The 18,830-nt window shown below is 47.0% G+C and overlaps 1 protein-coding gene across 3 annotated transcripts in view; it reads right to left on the bottom strand.

Moving 5' to 3' along the window:
- Positions 1 to 18,830, bottom strand: part of CCDC57 (coiled-coil domain containing 57) — a 112,454-nt gene that overhangs the window by 20,430 nt on the left and 73,194 nt on the right. For all 3 annotated transcript variants that reach the window (XM_036838396.1, XM_036838397.1, XM_036838398.1), the window contains 3 exons: positions 18,261 to 18,361; positions 11,248 to 11,367; positions 10,601 to 10,817 (listed from right to left, as the gene is read on the bottom strand). In XM_036838396.1, the coding sequence (XP_036694291.1) occupies positions 10,601 to 10,817; positions 11,248 to 11,367; positions 18,261 to 18,361 (438 nt within the window). The remainder of the gene's footprint in view (positions 1 to 10,600; positions 10,818 to 11,247; positions 11,368 to 18,260; positions 18,362 to 18,830) is intronic.

An 18,830-nucleotide genomic window follows, 5' to 3' on the forward strand; every position in this document is an offset into this window, starting at 1 on the left:
CGACCTGAGTGTCCGTGAATGTGAGACAGGTGAAAGGAAGCACTTACGCAGAGGACCACTGAACTACTGAAAAGATCTGTGAGCTCTGTGTCCACCAAAATGGAGAAACACTGCAGACAGCACTTTACACAGCAGGAAGAGGAAACGCACACACATTTAAATACATGCTTCCGTAGCCATGGAGTGCAGAGCGTGTCCGGAGAAGAGCAGGGGACAGGTGGCCAGGTGGGCAGGGGAGCGGAGACGGAGGAGAAGACTTTCACTGAAAACCCTCTGCGCTGTTTATTTCTTAGCCACAAGGAAGTGTCACTCATGCTGGACGAGGTCTGGAGCGCCTCTGCTCCAATGGACGCGCCATGTCGTGCCAACCTGGGCCGCCTGCACACGCAGCACGGACACTAGGGAGGCTGATGACTCCAACCACCCCTGGGGCAGATTCACCAATAAATGCCCTCCAAGAAGGCCAAGCGGCTGGGCCGCCCCCTCTAGGCCCAGGATCAGCTCTCCAAGGGCTGCTTTGCTGGCAGGTCAAACACTCATATTTTTTGGTACTGTCCTGGCTGAGTGTTTCCACCCCTGTACATCTGGTCAACCTGGATGAGTTATTTATATATGACTGACCTTTGTCATGTTGCTTCAGAATATCTTTCTAGTTGGGTTATTTTTGAGGTTAAGAAAGAATACCTTAGAAATCTGTGATTTTTAAGTCACATCTAAGGTTATAACCTTCTAGTCATTGGTAAATAGTTCCAATTGTGCATATTTTTAGGTTTGATTTTAAGGCATTTAACTGTGCCTGGGCTGCGTTTTAGTGTGTGGTCTGGATGTGGGCAGTGAGGATGGAAGCATGCTGTGTCCCCACCTTGCCGTGTCTGGGCTCTGATTTGCAGGCTCTGCTGGGGAAGGGCTTCTGCTCTGCGCCTGCCACCCAGCCATGAGGCTGGGTCTTGTTACTCCCCCTTCCCCATGCATTTTATTGCTCTAGAACGTGAAAATCCACTTATTTTAGCTTCAAGAGAAACTCTGTCCATATTTTGTTAGAATTATACTAACTGGTTACTTCAATTTGGAGAAAACAGCTGTCTTTATAATATTTAATACTCCATCCAGGAAGAGTCTGTCTTTCAAATCTTATACTTTTTAGACAATGCTTAGTAGTTTCTCTAATCACATGCGCTTCCTGAGCCTCTAGATCCTTGAGCTGCGGACCCAAGGCCTTGCTGGGCTCCCATTCTTCCCAGTTATCTTCCTGCACATCCTGATTGAGCACCTATTGTGTACCTGTCTGTGCTGGCCAGGGGTCAAGGATCAAGGAAGATGCCCCCACCCCTACATTCTTCCAGCAGACAGAACAGAATCAAGATAAATGAGAAAAACAGCACGTGGTCTGGAGGCTAGTGCTAAGGGGGAAGGAAGCCAGGTAGGGGGTGAACTTTGGCAAGGGAGGGATTCAAGGAACAGGCAGGTGCTAGGGAGAAGAAGGTAGAGGGTGCCCATACGTGCACAGGGGTCCGCAGGTATGGGGTGGGGGTGGGGGTGCATCCACAGTCCACAGGTGGAGGGAGCTGGGCTGCACGTGTCTGGGGAGGAGGGGAGGAGGGGAGACGGGGTCGGAGTCCTTGAGCCACTGCTGCCAGGAAACGGGGGGAGGGGGGAGGGGAGGGGGGGGAGGGGAGGGGAGAAGAGGGCCCGGGTACTGTCCGGATGCAGCAAGAATTAAGGTGAGAGGAGGCTGGGCATGGAGAGGCCACACCCCGCAAACCACAGATCCAGGAGGATGGAGGAGGGGGCTATAGTGGCCCTGGGATCTGGGGTGCGGCGGGGCCGAGGGTGTCAGGCTGCGGCCCTGCCTTAAGACCAGGTTGCAGCACGACTCGGTCAGGCCGGCAAAGCGGCAGCTCTGTGCGCCTGTGGGAGGATGGGGGAGGACGTCAGGGAGGGGCGGGGCAAAGGTAGGAGGGGCGGGGTGTGAGTAGGAGGAGCAGGGACAGGTGGTGGTGGGGTCAGGGCAGAGGTGGGAGGGGCGGCTCTGGCCCCACCTCAAAACCATGAGGAGTGTGGCCTTTCAGCAGGAAAACCTCCCTCCATCCTGAGAAATACCACGTAGTTATTCATGTTATTAATGCAGATGCCACAAATTGTTAAACTCTCTCGTTATCACTTTTAACTCAGTTCATGACTTCTAGGTCTCACAGTTTGCTACTCAAAATGCGCCGAAAATGTAAAAAAAATGCAGAGGATAAGACATCCCACCTTCCAGAATGGAGCTTCCAGACTGCTTGACTGCTGACTGATGCCCACGCAATCCTTTATCATAAATACTAACATGCTTACGTCTTAACCAGAGTTGTGGTTATCATTTAAGTCACCAATAAAGTTTTAAAAAGTACTCTTACACAAAGTAGAAATATCAGACAGGTAGTTCAGTTATGCATGCTCAAATATTCAAGATACAAGGAGAGCATAAAGAAGCTTTGCGGGAACTTAAAACTAAACTGCATTAATTTCAACCTTTCTTCCCAACCAAATCTTTCACGGGGCGAACCAAAAGCCTAGGCAGCGATGTATCATTCCTACTTTTTTACTGCAAAGTGCTGCTGAGAAGTAGCAGCTTCAACCCCTCTGTATGGGTGTCTCACCACCTTCCCCTGCATAGACCCTGCTGCAGGCCCACCCACAGCACAGCCCTTCCCCAGCTTTCTTGCCAAGGAACCCCAATACCGTTTAGTTCCAGGCAGCAGGTTCTCAGGGTCTAAGACAATCTCCCAGTGACTGGTCAAGGGACGCCATGTGACCCTGGCAGCCAGTGAGATAGAAAAGGGAGTCTGGGAGCTCTGGGGAAACATTTCCCTTTCCAATGAAAAGAAACCGAAGCAGGAGGAGAGAAGTATGCCTTCCATCTCTGGCCTTCTGACGTGATGCTTGGAGCTGCTGCAGCCATCTTGGAACCTTAGGAGGAAAGAGTCCCAGAGGAGCTAGCCGTAAGCTCATTTACCTCGGCCTTGACGTGCAAGTTCTTGGTCAGCGTGTCCTGCTGCTGTGCATGCACACTGTGTGTCGGGAAGGCTACCATGATGCTAGCCACCTTGGCTCTCTCCTCCTCATTCAGTGACCATGTGTGATTTTCTATGGGTGCCATGATGAGATAAAGGTTGGGAAACTCCCGTATGTTACTTTCATCAGGCTGTGCTGTGACTTGTAGCCAAAAGCATTTAAACTAATACACACCACCCCCACCTTCCCCCCCCCAAGCCAATTCCACTGCTGGGGGCGGTGTTTGCAGTGACCCTTCCCTCCCCCCCCAGCACGGTCCCCACTTCCACCTCCAGCCACCAGTGGGCTGTTCTCGCCCTGATCCAGGCCCTGCTATCCATGGGGACCTGCATGGCTGATGGCACCATCCACCCGTACTTGTCCCTGCTTCCTCACATACCAGACGACCGTTTCACACTTCTCTTTCTACCTCTTCCTCCACCTCCTCCTCTCAGAGTCCGTGGCTTTGCCTCATACTTGAAAGGAGGAAATAAAGGGAACCGACCGGCACCTGTTTTCCCACCACCAGACCTGCTGTTGGGACAGTTCTCCTCAGGCCACTGAAGGCTTCTGCTCCTGACTCTCCTGCCTGGGTGTTTGCATGGCCAACAGCCTCAGAAGAAGACAGCACGACTCCCTCGGGGGCAAAGGGCAGATATGCCTGCAGCCCACTATGAAAGATTTGGGTTCTGCCCGTCTGGGGTCACTCAGCTGAGACTCCTGTCCTGGCCCGTGGGACAGGCGTCAAGGAGACCCTTGGCTGCCTGCTGTGCTGCGAGTGATGAGTCCTCTGTGTCTTCTGCCGGTGCCTGTGAGGCTGTGGCAGCTTGCTTGTCAGGTGTGGCCAGTAAGCTCCCAGTTCTGGCTGCCCATCACCTCCCTGCCTCTGGCCTGTGCTATCAAATCCCAGCCCCTTGAGCCCCCCCACCCCCTTCTCTCCTGGGTTTGCCCTCCTCCCCAGCCACAAGCATCACATCTCGCCCATCTTCCCAACCTGCATATAGACAGGCTGCACTTCCACAACTTCCTCCAATATCGCTCTTTTTTAAAATGTAAATTTATTCATTTGTTTATTTGTTTATTTACTTGTTTGTTTATTTTTGGCTATCATTATGTCTTTGTTGCTGCGCATGGGCTTTCTCTAGTTGTGGTGAGCAGGGGCTACTCTTCGCTGCAATGCGCGGGCTTCTCATTGTGGTGGCTTCTCTTGTTGAGGAGCATGGGCTCTAGGTGCGTGGGCTTCAGTAGTTGTGGCACACGGGTTCAGTAGTTGTGGCTCTCAGGCTCTAGAGTGCAGGCTCAGTAGCTGTGGTGCATGGGCTTAGTTGCTCCACAGCATGTGGGATCTTCCCAGACCAGGGCTCGAACCTGTGTCCCCTGCATTGGCAGGTGGATTCTTAACCACTGCATCACCAGGGAAGTCCCCAGTCGCTCTTTTAACTGCTGCTTTTCAGAGCAAGACATCTTGACTAAGCTGTCCACCCGTTCTTCTCCAGCCCCTTTAACTGGGAAGGCTGGGTGACAAGTCCACCACTCCACTGAGACCACCAGAAGGCCATAGTGACGCAGAGCACTTTTCTGCCCTGACCTTCCCTGACCTCTTTGCAGCATTCCACCCAGTTGACCACTCCCTCCCTCTAAAAACTTTTCATTATAAAAGATACCCAAACTACATCAAGCACATATAACACACATGTATCGTTTAAAGAACTGTTAAAAAATAAAACAAAGAATAAAACAAAAACCTGTATACTCAGCTTGAGAAACAGCATCACTACGGCCTGTGTTTGTCAATAAAGTTTTACTGGTGTACAGCCACACTGATCACTTACACATTGTCTGCGGCTGCTTTTGAGCTGCAGGCAGAGATGAGTAGTTGCAAGAGAGACCATTGGGCCACAAAGCCGAAAATACTCACTATTCGGCCCTTCACAGAAAAGTTTGCCGACGCCTACTCTGGAATTTTTTTTTTTAGTGAGGGACGGGTGGGGCACAGTTGCTCAGTTTTTATTGTCTGAAAAGTTTTTGTTTTGCCCTCTTTAGTGGGATTTTAGGGTGACAGCTGTTTTCCCTCAGTTCAGACAGATACTGTCTCCCTGTCTTGGGCTCCCATTGCTGCTGGTGAGAAGTTGGCCATCTGTCAGGCCGCGCCTCTTCGAGGGTAACTTGTCTACTCCTTCTGACAGCTTTCAAAATAATCTCATTACCTCTGGTGCTCCTGGGCTTTGTTAGGACACATCCAGGTGTGAGTTTCTTTTTAATTACTTGGATTAGGATTCGCTAGGCTTCCTGGGGTTGAGAATTAGTATCTTGTCATAAAATTTCAGTCCTGTCCCTTCAAATGTGGCCCCTGCCCATATTCTCTTTCCTGCTGAGGCTCTGACCAACACGGGTCAGACCTTCCTGCTCTATTCTCCAGGCTCCTGACCTGTTTTTCTTTCTTTCTTTTCTACTTCTTTTTTAAAAATCTGTGTGTGTCTGGGTAATTTATTCATATATAACGCCATTCCATGAATTCTGCAGTATACTGAGTTTTTAATTTCAGTAATTACAATTTTTCATTTCTTAAACCTCTATTTGGTTCTTTCTTAAGTCTGCTTGGTCTTTCTTTATATTTCCTTGTTTCTTCTTTTTCTTTTTTTTAAATAAATTTATTTATTTATTTATTTACTTTTAGCTGTGTTGGGTCTTCGTTTCTGTGCGAGGGCTTTCTCTAGTTGCGGCGAGCGGGGGCCACTCTTCACTGCGGTGTGCGGGCCTCTCACTATCGCGGCCTCTCCTGTTGCGGAGCACAAGCTCCAGACACGCAGGCTCAGTAGTTGTGTCTCATGGGCCCAGTTGCTCCGCGGTATGTGGGATCTTCCCAGACCAGGGCTCAAACCCATGTCCCCTGCATTGGCAGGCAGATTCTCAACCACTGCGCCACCAGGGAAGCCCCTCCTTGTTTCTTGAATGTATTTTCTTGCTGGTTTTTTACTTCTTTATGAAACACAGTTACTTATACCCTGATCTCCCAGGTCTATTTCTGCTGGCCTCATTCCTGGTGCCTTGTTCCTTGTGTGTGGGATCTTATTTTTCATGGGAATCTGATCTGTGCAAATTTGCTATGGCCTGGAACAAAGGTGATTTCCCCGTGAAGTGACCCGCACTTGCTGTTGCTAGTTCTTGGGGATGCCACCAGCTCAGAATCACTCGGTATGAAAGTTCTCAGACACCCAGGGGTTTTAACTGGGACTAAACCATGAGGGCTGACTCTTGGTGGCAAATTATAAGTACGTAACAATCCTCCCGCTGCCACGCAGTACCAGGCCACATCCTCAGTCCTCACAGCCCTGGCCCCTGCTGCCGGTGGGGTGTCTATCTGGTCCACTTGCACACGGAGGCTGTGGTCCTTTGGAGTTCCAGCTTTGAGGGGGAGGTGTTGTACCATCACACTCCTGCCCTGGGTGGGCCCTGGGTTTTGTCAGTGTCACCTGTTTTCTGAAGCCCAAGAGGCGATGACACCAGATTTCAAGCCCACCCAGGCTGACGAAGCTCTTGGTCAAAGGCAGCTTCAGGCTGCTCCTTCTCTCAGCCTTTGCTTGCGAATTCTTTACCTTCGAGCTGTTTATTGATGCCCCATAAGTGTGTTTTTACTTTTTATTCAGCAGTTTTAGCTGTTTTCAGTGAAAGTGTCAATCTAGGTACCTAGCCTGCTACATTAAGAGAAATGGAAGCCTGGGGTTTTATACTCGACTGAAGTGTATTTAAATGTGAGACAAAAATAAAAATACTCTCTCACATATAGGCCTCAAAAAGTTTCCCATATAAAAATTCGCTTTTAAAATTATCTTGGAAGAAGAAAAATATATCTAAGAGGCTACTATGAGAGATTTGGAAAACAAATAGGATAAATTATAAAGGACTTAGTCAAATTTACTTTTGTCTAAAAGACAATCAATCACCCCTTGCCCAACAGCTAACACTTTAATTGATACCAATGGAAAAATCAGAAGAATACAGAGATTGATAAGTTTAAGAAATGGATGGGTAAAATGAAAATAAGCAGGGTCTTAATAATTGAGGAAGAATAAAAATAGAGACTGTAACTTAAAAACAGGCAGAAGGCAATGGAAATGTGATCTACCCAATGAGACTGGAGGAAATAAAAACTTTTAAAAGCACCTAAGTACAAAACACAATATGCTGTTGGAGGACAGCACTGATATAGGAGCATGGTAGTGGAAACATAGGAGACACTAAACAGAAACACAGGCTTTCAGACTCAGGGAAACGAAAAGCACGAGGGCGCTTTCTACAGTAGACGAGCAGGCGCCACCGGCAGAAGCAGGCACATCAGTAACTGCAGCTGGAGCAGAAATACACTCTCAGAAGAACTGACATCATGGTGATCTTATTCTCCAACCAAAATGTAAAAAATATTAGAAATCACTAAAAGACAACTAAAAAAAGAAAAAAAAATCTCATAACTCTGGAAACTTAAAAAAAAAAAGCCATTTAAGTTAAAGAAAAAAAGTGACATGAGTTGAATCATGAAGTAGCATAACGGAATGACAAAGGGAGAATCGTATGTCAAGGTTTGCGGGGCTAAAGCGAAGCAGAGTTGGAGGAAAGCGCATTTATCAGGAAATAAGACGGACGTGTGGTCTGAAGAAGGCATCACCGAGTCAGCATCTCTCCCCTACTCTTCCCGTAAACCACCCCAAAAAGAGAAAATTTTCAGGAAAACTAGAGATAAAATTCCAGATGGGAAGAATGGTGGTTCTGCCGAAGGCGGTGGAAATGAGCAGGGGTGTGTGGAAGGACAGGCACGCTGGGAGGCCTCAGGAGGAGCCAGGAGGTGGGAGCAGAACCCCCTGGAGGCAGCGTGCCTGGGTGGGAGGGGAGAGAAGCTGGGCTTTGTGGAAACGGGCAGAGATAGGTCAAGGCCAGACTTAGTTAAAAACCACCAACAAAACTGCTAGACTGGACAATGGCCCTGGCCTCATTTCCCTTATAAGTTTCCTACAAATACCTGGTCAAGGAAAAATCACCTCTTTTAAAGACGAGGGGGAACAAAGGAACAAAAGTGCTACGAGAAAAAAGAAGGAAGGAAACCAGCAAAATGACAATGAACATTCACCAAAAACTTCCGACAGAGCCGATGAAAAATACAGCAAAACGTTCCTGAATTTAAAATGTACTGAAGCAGTAGCCTCTCAGATTAATGAGCTCAAGCAGGCGGTATGAGGAGAACAGACCAGTCTGCATCTGAGGAGACTACTCGGAGGCCTCACAGGGGCGATGCTGCCGCCGGAGGGGACAGAATGCGCACCACTGGGAGGCTGCGGCTCCTTCCGGGGGCAGAGCCCAAGTTTAACAAATCCTGAGAAAAGCCACAACAGAGTTTTGGGGCTGGGCCTAAAGACTGTATGGGGAAAAAAAAAAAATAAACAAATGAGAATTACCAGGAAAACTCTGAGAAAGAAGCATAATTGGAGATCCTAAGTCAGTAGACATTACAGGGGACCAGGAAGCAGTAACAATTCAAAGAGCACCGCACGTGGACAGACCGAGACCAATAAACCAAGGCAGAGGTCCCTAACTCCCGGGCGGCTGACTGGTACCGATCCACGGCCCGTTTGGAACCAGGCCGCACAGCAGGAGGTGAGCGGGGGGCGAGCCAGCAAAGCTTCATCTGCCGCTCCCCATCGCTCGCATTACCGCCTGAGCCATCTGCACCCCCGCGCACCCCGTCTGTGGAAAGGCTGGGGACTGCTGAACCAAGGGACAGAACAAGAGCTCCAGACCCAGACTCAAGTACACACAGAACATCTAACATGATAGTGAAAGCGGGATTTCAAACAAGAGGGGAAATGTGAGTTATTCAATAACGGGTATGGGGAGGGAACTTCCCTGGTGGTCCAGCGGTTGAGAATCCGTCACACGATGCAGGGGACGCTGGTTCCATCCCTGGTTGGGGAACTACGATCCCACATGTTGCGGGGCAACTAAGCCCAGGCGCTGCAACTACTGAGCCCACGTGCTCTGGAGCCCGTGTGCCACAACTAGAGAGAAGCCCACGCACCTCAACAAAGAGCCTGTGCGCCGCAAAGAAAGATTCTGCATGCCACAACTAAGACCTGACGCAGCCAATAAATAAATAAAATAAATATTAAAAAAAAAAAACTGGTGTGGGGACATTTGGATTGCCACCTGGGGTTAAAAAAAAGTTTGGTTCCTATTTCATAACCTACACAGTGATAAATTCCAAATGGATCCTGGATTTAAATATGAAAAAAGGAAACCATAACTGTATTAGAAGACATCATGGCAGAATAATCTTCAATCTTGGAGTGGAAAAAACCCAAGTATGGCACAAAACCCAGAAAGGATTAAAAACAAGAACATTAATTAAATTACATAAAAATAAAAAATACGTGCATGACAAAAACCACCATAGGCAAAGTCAAAAAACAAACGAAAAACTGTGGGAAAATATTTGCAATTCATATCTCAGAAAAGGTCTGATTTCCATTATATATAATAAGCTCATACAAATCAATAAGAAAAAGATTATAAACCCAATACACAAATGGGCAGAGAACTGAAGAAAAGGAAACGGAAATGACTCAAACATGTGAAAAGAGGCACAACCTCCTAACAGGAGAAATATGAATTAAAATGACACCTAACAGACTGGCAAAGATTATAGTTCGATGACACTGCTGGAGAGGGTCTGGGGAAAGACGCCCTCTCAGCCTTTGCTGGGTGGGTGTGAACTGGTACCATCTGATGGCGCCCAACTAACATCTTCCCAAACTGGACACGCACATACCTTTGGACAAAACAATACCCACTCTGGGAATTTACATTTATGCTTTTATGCATGCACTACAGCATGTACAAGGTAATTCACTGTAATGTTATTTGTGACGGCAAAAGATTGGAAATAACCTAAAATGCCCATTGGCACATTGGGCACAGCAGGAGGCATTCATGCATTGAGGCTGAGAGCCGAGAATGAGGGCGCTTGCTGTGAGCTGATCCGGAAGGGGCTCCAAGTTCATTCCCCCAACCCCGGTCTTCAAACAGCCTCCCCTCCGCCCACCCTGCTTACTACATCTTGGTCTCACGCAGTTCCCCCAAAGGTGGCCCTTCAAATGAACTTTCCGGAGAACCTCACAGTGAGCGAGTTTCCCGGGGGTGGAGGACACCCTCTTCGTGGGCTGCCCTGGCCTTCTGAGGCTGAGCAGAACACAGAACACCTGCCTGCCCCAGTCACAGACTGACCACAGTGCCCCCACCCTTGTGGAGTGACGGTCCTCGTGACCTGTGGGCTCTACTCTGGGTAAACGTGGTGACGTGGTCAGCTGGACGCGGGGCTGGGAGACACCCTCTGTCCCTGGGGGACGCTCAGGCACCAAATCAGAGGACAGGACTGCAGAATCTACAGATTCCGTAACCACAGCAGGAAGAACGCCGTGCTCACTCTGTGTGTCAGCCTGCGAGTGGCCACCACAGCCGCCCTCATGGCCAGCACCCAGACCGATGGGGCAACGGCCTTGGGATGTACGTCTTCACCTACCTGGAGGCGAGTCGTCCTGGGAGGCGAGGCCAGAAGGGCTGGATCCCAGGTCCAGTAACTTCCATGTGTCCTGGAGGGAACTGCTGGCAGGTGATGAGGACCTTTGGGTGTGGTGGCCATTTTCCTCCTGGAATTCTTGAGCCAGGCGTGGCTTTGGGGACTGGTTTTCTTTCTGAGGAGCTGATCTGCAAGTCACTGTGGAGATTCTGTGTTGCCTCTGTGAAAGACAGAAAAGAGAATTATCCTTGAAAGCCACCCTCTCTCCCTGCCCTCCTGGGGTGATAAGACAGTGGACGGGGCCCGAGGAGGTGCTCTGGACATTTAAACATGAAACACGGGGAATTCCCTGGCGAACCAGTGGTTAGGACTCTGTGCTTTCACTGCCGAGGGCCCGGGTTCAATCGGGTTCAATCCCTGGTCGGGGAACTAAGATTCCACAAGCTGCGTGGTGCAGCCAAAAAGAAAACATGAAACACAATCCCGAGGGAGGCGAGGGAGGTGGGATTGGGGACCAGGGCCAATGCCCTGAGGTGAAGCCCTGTCACTCTGGGCAGCGGCCACCCTCTCTGACACCAAGCGCTCCGGTTCCAGGTGCTTCCTGGGCTGGGATGTGGCATGAAGACCCGGCCCTGGTGGATCCTGCGTACCAGCCCTGGCCCCGCTCTGCAGCCTGGCTCAGCATCCCTTCTGCAGACTGTCTGTGCCAAGCGGGCTTGGCTCTTTCCTGAGCGTTCGGAGAAACATTCTTTCTTGGCATTCTTAGAGTCCTGTCGTGGAAATTTAAATAAAAGAAATTCAGTGTTCGTGGGTCATTGATGGGGTACCTTACTGAGTTTTCCCTCAAGATTAGGGAGAAACGCTCTCCCCAGATTTCTGATATGAGGGACTTACTCGGCTCTGTGACAAGCCAAAGTGGGGAACCTGCTTGGGTTCACCGGCCAGGACGAATTTAACAGGCCTCATCATGGCAATCTGAGTACCTCCCTGCCCTCGAGGGCAACCAAGCACCTGAGAGTCACACAACCTTCCTGTGGTGCCCAGGGAGGGCACCCTGAGCCCCGCCAGGCACACGAGGGGCCCTGCAGCTCTTGTTTGTGACACATCTTCAGTGCACAACTGAGGCCACTCTGGCCCCCTGCAGCCTAAACACTCACATCTTCCCTCTGAGGGGAAGCCTGTGGAAAAGCAGTCAGGAGGGGGCACCGAGGAGAACCGAAGCCCTGAACTGTGCAGAGCCCTGCACAGAGGGCCACCTGCTGCTGCCGCTTCTCCGGCTCAAGTTTAATTAAGCTTTGAATTTTCAGCCAAGTAATGCACTCATACATTTTTGTTTTAACTTTCAGTGCCTGTGTGGCAGTGACAATGACCATCTTCTCATGTTTGTTGACTGACTCAATGAGTTTCTTCCTCAATGGCTTCTGATAGTATCCTTTGCTTATTTTTCTACTGGTTATCTGTCTTTTTCTTCTTGATCTATAGGCGTTCTTTTATGTATGTTCTTCCTGTTTCTTCCTATGTAGCACCATTTACTACTGGAAATAAAGAGGAACCAAAAAGGGGGCGCCATGGAGTCTTCTTTTCTTGAGTTTTCAGATGAGTTATTTCACTGGATATAATGAATACATGATAGTTTTGTAGTTTGAAAGTGATTGATAAAGTTTAATAAATTATTTAATATACTAGAAAGAAGTGGAGGTCTAGGTGACAATATATGTGTTTTACCACAACAGGTAACAGGCACATTTATTTGACGATTTGGGAGAGATTTCTTCTAATAACACACATTTAGAAGTTTAAGCAATTAATGCAGATGACTTGAAAGTTATTGGTCTTCCCTGGTGGCACGGTGGTTAAGAATCCGCCTGCCAATGCAAGGGACACGGGTTCGAGCTCTGGGCCGGGAAGATCCCACATGTCGCGGAGCAACTAAGCCCGTGGGCCACAACTACTGAGCCTGTGCTCTAGAGCCCACGAGCCACAACTACTGAAGCCCACGTGCCTACAGCCCGTGCTCGGCACCAAGAGAAGCCACCGCAATGAGAAGCCTGCGCACCACAATGAAGAGCAGCCCCCGCTCGCTGCAACTAGAGAAAGCTCGCGTGCAGCAATGAAGACCCAGAGCAGCCAAAAACAAATAAATAAATAAATATATTTAAAAAAAAAAAGAAAGTTATGAGCAGCCCAGAGAGACAGCCCCTTCGATGCTTTAACACCACTTCCCACAAGCGGCGAAGCGGGAAGGACTCTAAGTTATCTGTGTGCGTGTGTGCACATGCACACATGTGAGAGGGGTCTGGAACAAAGCCTACTAGGTTCCAGCAGGCCCAAGCATTTGAGGCCCAAGCCATGGCGCCTGGGGCTCAACTGATCCCTCATTTCTTCTTTCTGGGTTCTTTCCTTCTCCCTAGATACGTCCTCCACAGGCTCCTCTCAGGGGAGGGGTCTGTTGGTTGAAAGCACTGTGGTTCCTGGGCCCCTCGCAGGGTCAGCCCTTCTCGGTTTCTCAGGCCAGTGTCTCCTGGTCTGGCACACAGACCTCCACAGGCCTCTTTCTCCCCAAGGTCCATTCCTGGCTGACCTCGTGCTGTCCTGTGGCTCAGACTCCTGCCCTTTGCTGAAGACTCCCATCCGGCTTCTCCCTCAAACTCCACATTTAGATGTGCAAGCTCAGACCGGATGTCGGCATGGCAATGGGGAACAGGCATCTAAAATCTAAGCCCGTCCATCGAGTCTCCACGCCCATCCAGCTGCCCAGGCCTCAAACCCTTTAGGGAATCCTGGCTCCCAATGTCTCCAGATCTGATGCTTTTCCTCAGTGCCCTCCCAACCCCCCGCCCATCCTGATCCAGTCCCCACCCAGCCTCACTCCTCCTCACCAGCCCCTGCTCCCACCCTCACCCACCTGTGCCTCTCACCCAGGATGGAGCTTGTCACTAAGAGCGAACTTAGAACTCGTGTCACCTCATGGCATAACAGACCGTCCATCTCTTACCTGACTCTCTATTAACTTACTTTAAATAAACTGAAAAGACAAACTACACACTGGGAGACTATATTTGCAAATCATCCAACAGATAAGGATTAGTATACAGACTTTATAAAACTCCCATATCCTTTAAAGAAACTGAACATTAGTAATTTAAAACAACACAGAGGGCTTCCCTGGTGGCGCAGTGGTTGAGAGTCTGCCTGCCAATGCGGGGGACATGGGTTCGAGCCCTGGTCCGGGAAGATCCCACATGCCGCGGAGCAAATGGGCCCGTGGGCCACAATTACTGAGCCTGGGCGTCTGGAGCCTGTGCTCCGCAACAAGAGAGGCCGCAATAGTGAGAGGCCCGCGCACCGCGATGAAGAGTGGCCCCCGCTTGCCACAACTAGGGGAAGCCCTCGCACAGAAACGAAGATCCAACATAGCCATAACTAACTAACTAACTAACTAAATAAATAAATAAAATTTAAAAAGAAAAAAGAGCATTTCTTAAAAAAAAAAAAAACACACACAGACACACATGCACAGCTATAAGGCACACATGTGATACATTTCATCAAATAACCAACTGGCGGAAGTTTCCAGTTGTATTGAAACTCCTGTGAAGAACAGAAAAGTAAGAATGTTCCCCAAGTCAGAAACACAGGCTAAACCCCAGCCAAGACCAGCGTGCACACCTACTCAGAGTGTGACTTGGCGGGAGGACAGTCAACGTCCAACCAGCCAGGAATGGGGTCCCCACATGTGGTTGTCAGGGTAGAGTCAGAAGCAGCACTAGACAGAATTCAACACCTACTCTGAGTAAAACTCAGGAAAGTAGGAGGAGAAAGAACTCCTCTAGGAGTTCCCTGGTGGTCTAGTGGTTAGGATTCGGTGCTTTCACTGCCTGTGGCCTGGGTTCAATACCTGGTCAGGGAACTGAGATCCCACAAGCCACGCAGTGTGGCTAAACAAACAAACAAACTTATCTAAACTGATGAAGAGTCTGTATTAGGTCAAATTATATGAAATTGCTGGTATCTGACCACTTTTGACCTATAAAATGGCAATTTTGTATGGTTCAACATAATACTAAAGCCTACAGCAAACATACTACCTGAAGATAAAAAATGGGAAACGCATTCTCTCTAAACCAGGACGAATGTGTGGGTGCCAGCCACTCAGTTTTCCTCCACGCTGTGTGGGGTCCTGCCCAGGACAGTGGGGTGAGAAAAGATGAATGGTGCGAGGCCAGCAAAGGAAGCAGTCCAGTCCTTACCCCAGATGCTACGTCCATCAACACACAAAAGCAAAGAGAAATACTGACACACGTGTTGGCATCAATCAGTTCAGAAGAGTTAATAGATACAAAATCATTTTACAAAAGTCAACTCTGTTCCAAATGACCAGCAACAGTAGGAAAGTGTAAGTTTAAAGGGATGTTGAAGAGAAACAGACTGGTACAGCTATTAGACAGACTATCATTCATCAATAAAAAGATGAGCTCTCAAGCCACGAAGAGACATGGAGGAACCTTACACGCATGTTGCTAAGTGAAGGACGCCCATCTGACAAGGCTACTTGTTGTTTGATTCCAACTCTGTGACATCCTGGAAAAGGCAAAACCATGAACACAGGAACAAGATCAGTGGTTGCCAGGGGTTGAGGGTGATGAATAGTGGAGCACAGAGGAGTTTTAGGGCCGTGAAACTACTCTGCGTGATGCTATAATGATGAGCACGTGCCATTATACACTAGTCCAAACCCGTAGAAAGTATGCCCAGAGTGGCCCCTGATGTAAACTGTGGACTGTGGTGATGATGTGTCAGGACAGGCTCATTGATTCTAACAAATTAACCACTTTGTTGGGGGTTGCTGATGACACGGGAGGCTGTGCATGTGTGGGGGCAGGAGGTACACGGGAACTCTCTATACTTTCTGCTCAATTTTGCTGTGAATCTGAAACTGCTCTGAAAAATGAAGCCTATTTATTAAAAAAATTTTGATAGCAACAAAAAAAGATGACTATATTTTGTTGACCTCTGAAATACCTATATGTGACACACTGTAAAGGATCTTTGTGCATTGTCTGAAGGTATAGGCCAGTATAACAACTTGACAGTGTCATTCAACGATATCTAAGGAAGATAAAATGTACACAGCCTAGAACACAGCAATTCTGATCCTAGGTCCATGCCCGAGAAACTTCTGCACATGAGGACATCTGTAACAATGTTCACACCAAAGAAATGGTAACTGACCTAAATGCCCATCAGTAGAAGAATGGATAAGTAAATGTTCATGTATTCACAAAACAGAAAGAAAATACACCAACTTGTGTCTAGACCTGGGGTTGGCAAAGCACAACTTGTAGACCAAATCCTGCCCACCACATTTTTTGGTACAGCCTATGAGCTAAAAATAGTTTTTACATTTTTAAATAGTTGAAAAAAATCAAAAAAGAAGAAAAATATTTCATGACATGAAAATTATGAAATTAAAGTTACAAGGTCCATAAACTTTTACTGGAGCACATCCATGCCCACCTGTTTACATATCTACTGTGCTGGCATTCAGGACAAATGCAGAGTTGAGAAGTTGCAAAAGAGACTCTGGGCCTTACAGGCCAGAATATTCACTATTTGGTCCTTTACAGAAAAGGTTTGCCAATTCCTGAACTAGAGCTACATGTACCAACATATACACAGTTGACCCTTGAACAACACGTGTTTGAACGGGGTGGGTCCCCTTATATGCAGAGTTTTTTCAATAAATATGCAGTACAGGACTACATGATCCATAGTTGGTTGAATCCACGGATGCAGAACCACGGATACAGAGGGACGACTGTAAAGTTAAACGTGGATTTTCGACCACTGGTGGGAGGTCCGTGCCCCTAACCCCCACGATGTTCAAGGGTCAACTGTGTACATCAGAAACACAGTGTTGAATGAGAGCATGTGTACAGAACGATGTACACACAGCTGGCTGTGATTTACACAGATTCTTCAAATATCTGCTGAGAGAGAGAAACACCAGACTCGGGAAAGTCTGAAAGGACCATGGATATTGGGGGCAGAACACTCAAAGGGGTTTTAACTTACAACATTTTGCTTATTAAGTTGGATGGTGTACACACAGGTTTCATTATATTAGTCTTTTTATCTTAGAAGTCTAAAAATACTTAAAATAAAAATAAATATATAAATAACAATATCCACCCAACAGAGAATAAATGGGAAAGAACAACCAAGAAAATTTTGTAAAGGAACAGAAACAAGGGCAAGCTGTTATATGTATTTGTAACTTACTAAAATATTACGAAGCTATGGTATTCAGAGCAGGACAGCACCCGCTCAGGAGCAGACAATTCACTGGAACTGTACAGAAAGTAAATGCAGAACCCAAACCTAACAATGCTGCAGCATCAGGCCCATCGTCTACAAAGCAAGGGCCTAACTTCTCAAAAATGCCAATGTTGTGAAAGACAAAGAAGGGCTGAGAAGTCGTCCAGGCTGAAGGAGACATGTGCACATACACGTGTGGGCTGGATGCCATACAGGTCCTGGACGGCCTGCTTGGTGGAGGAGGATGGCTGAAAAGAGGTGACTGGCAAAATCTGAACACAGAATATGTATTAAATTCTAGGACTGCATTAATGTTATGTTTCCTGATTTTGATAATTTATATTTTACTGCAGCTATATGTCAGGAAATGTCCTTGTATTCTGACATACAGGGGCTTGATGTCTGCAACTTAGATAGATCTACTTATTTCTCTAAAATGTGGAGGAAGCAGAGGGAGGGAAGAGAAAGAATGATAAAGCAAATGTAGCAAAAAGTTAACAATTGGTTAATCTAAGTGAAGGGTATACATGCTATTCTTGCAACTTTGTGTAAATTTGAAGTTATTTCAAAATAAAAAATTAAACACAAACATAAGCAAGAGTATAGATTTTTAGTACATGATAAAAATGTCAATTCAAAATCAGTGAGAAAAAGGAGGATAATTACTTACAGGGTACTATGACAATTAGTAAAATAGAACAACTAGAGAAACAGATGAATATTTACCTAAACTCAAAATACAGAAAAAACCTCTAAGCCAGAAAACAGTGAAATAAACCTTTAAAGTAGACTGACAGGGTTCATTAGATGAAAAAAAAGTTATCTGTGGATTTTTTAAAAAAAGAAAAATTAAAAGGCAAATGGCAAGTTTGAGAAACATGTGTAACAGAGAAGGAGCAATTTCCTTAACACATAAAGAACCCCTACAAACTAACAAGAAAAATACAAACACAAAAGTAGAAAAATTAGCTAAAAACATGCATAAATAACCCACAAAAGAAGAAATATAAATGGCTGATAAATAGATTAAAAATTTTAACATTGCTCGGAATATAAGACATTTTTAAAAGACGCATTTTTTAAACTATTATGTTGGTAAAGATTTAGAAAATAATACCTAGGTAGGTAAAGCTATATAATAAAACATATATAGATTATACTTTGTAATTTTGAAAAATAGCAGGAAACACACTGATATGTTACTGGTAACTATGTTGAAATGCTAAAAGTTGGAAACTTTTAAAATTGTGTTTACTGTATTTTGAAGTTTCTGTTATGAAATGAAGTATTTAAGCAATCAGTAAAAAGTTATTAAAAATAAGCTTCTTACGTAAAGGAGTGTTACCTGAGTTGTGAGACGGGGTTGCAACGGTCCCAAGCGTGCATCAGGTGCCTCACCTGAGCCCTGGGCCTCAGGGGTAGGAACGGGGTGATGAGGCGGCTTCCCTATAAATGAGATGAGGGAAATGGTTTGTCCTCTGTGTGCACATCACTTGGGTTTCTCTCGTGCTGAATACAAATACTCAAGAAGAACAGTATGTACCTCTTCAAAACCAAAGTCACTTCTCTTTCAAGAGAACTTGGGGGGTGGACACCTGTGACTTGTACAACACACACCAGCATTTCAGCGACTCCAGAACACACAGAAGCCTTCCACAGCGGCACATACCCCTATGCAGCTTCTCAAAGTGGCAGTCACGAGCCATCCATTAAGAGACCCAAAGACATACCCTCTCCGCAGCAGAGAAAAATAAGAAGCAAAAGTTTAAGTATATACACTTGAGGATTATTCTTGTAATCAATGCTTCAGCAGTCTTCTTTGAAAATAGGCATAAACATCTTAGATTAACTTTATCTAAAACTTTTTTTTGCGGGGTGGGGGGGACTAGCTTTGTTTTGCATGACACAGAAACAA

This window comes from Balaenoptera musculus, chromosome 20 (genome assembly GCF_009873245.2).
Source record: "Balaenoptera musculus isolate JJ_BM4_2016_0621 chromosome 20, mBalMus1.pri.v3, whole genome shotgun sequence".
In the NCBI taxonomy this organism is placed as follows: domain Eukaryota; kingdom Metazoa; phylum Chordata; class Mammalia; order Artiodactyla; family Balaenopteridae; genus Balaenoptera; species Balaenoptera musculus.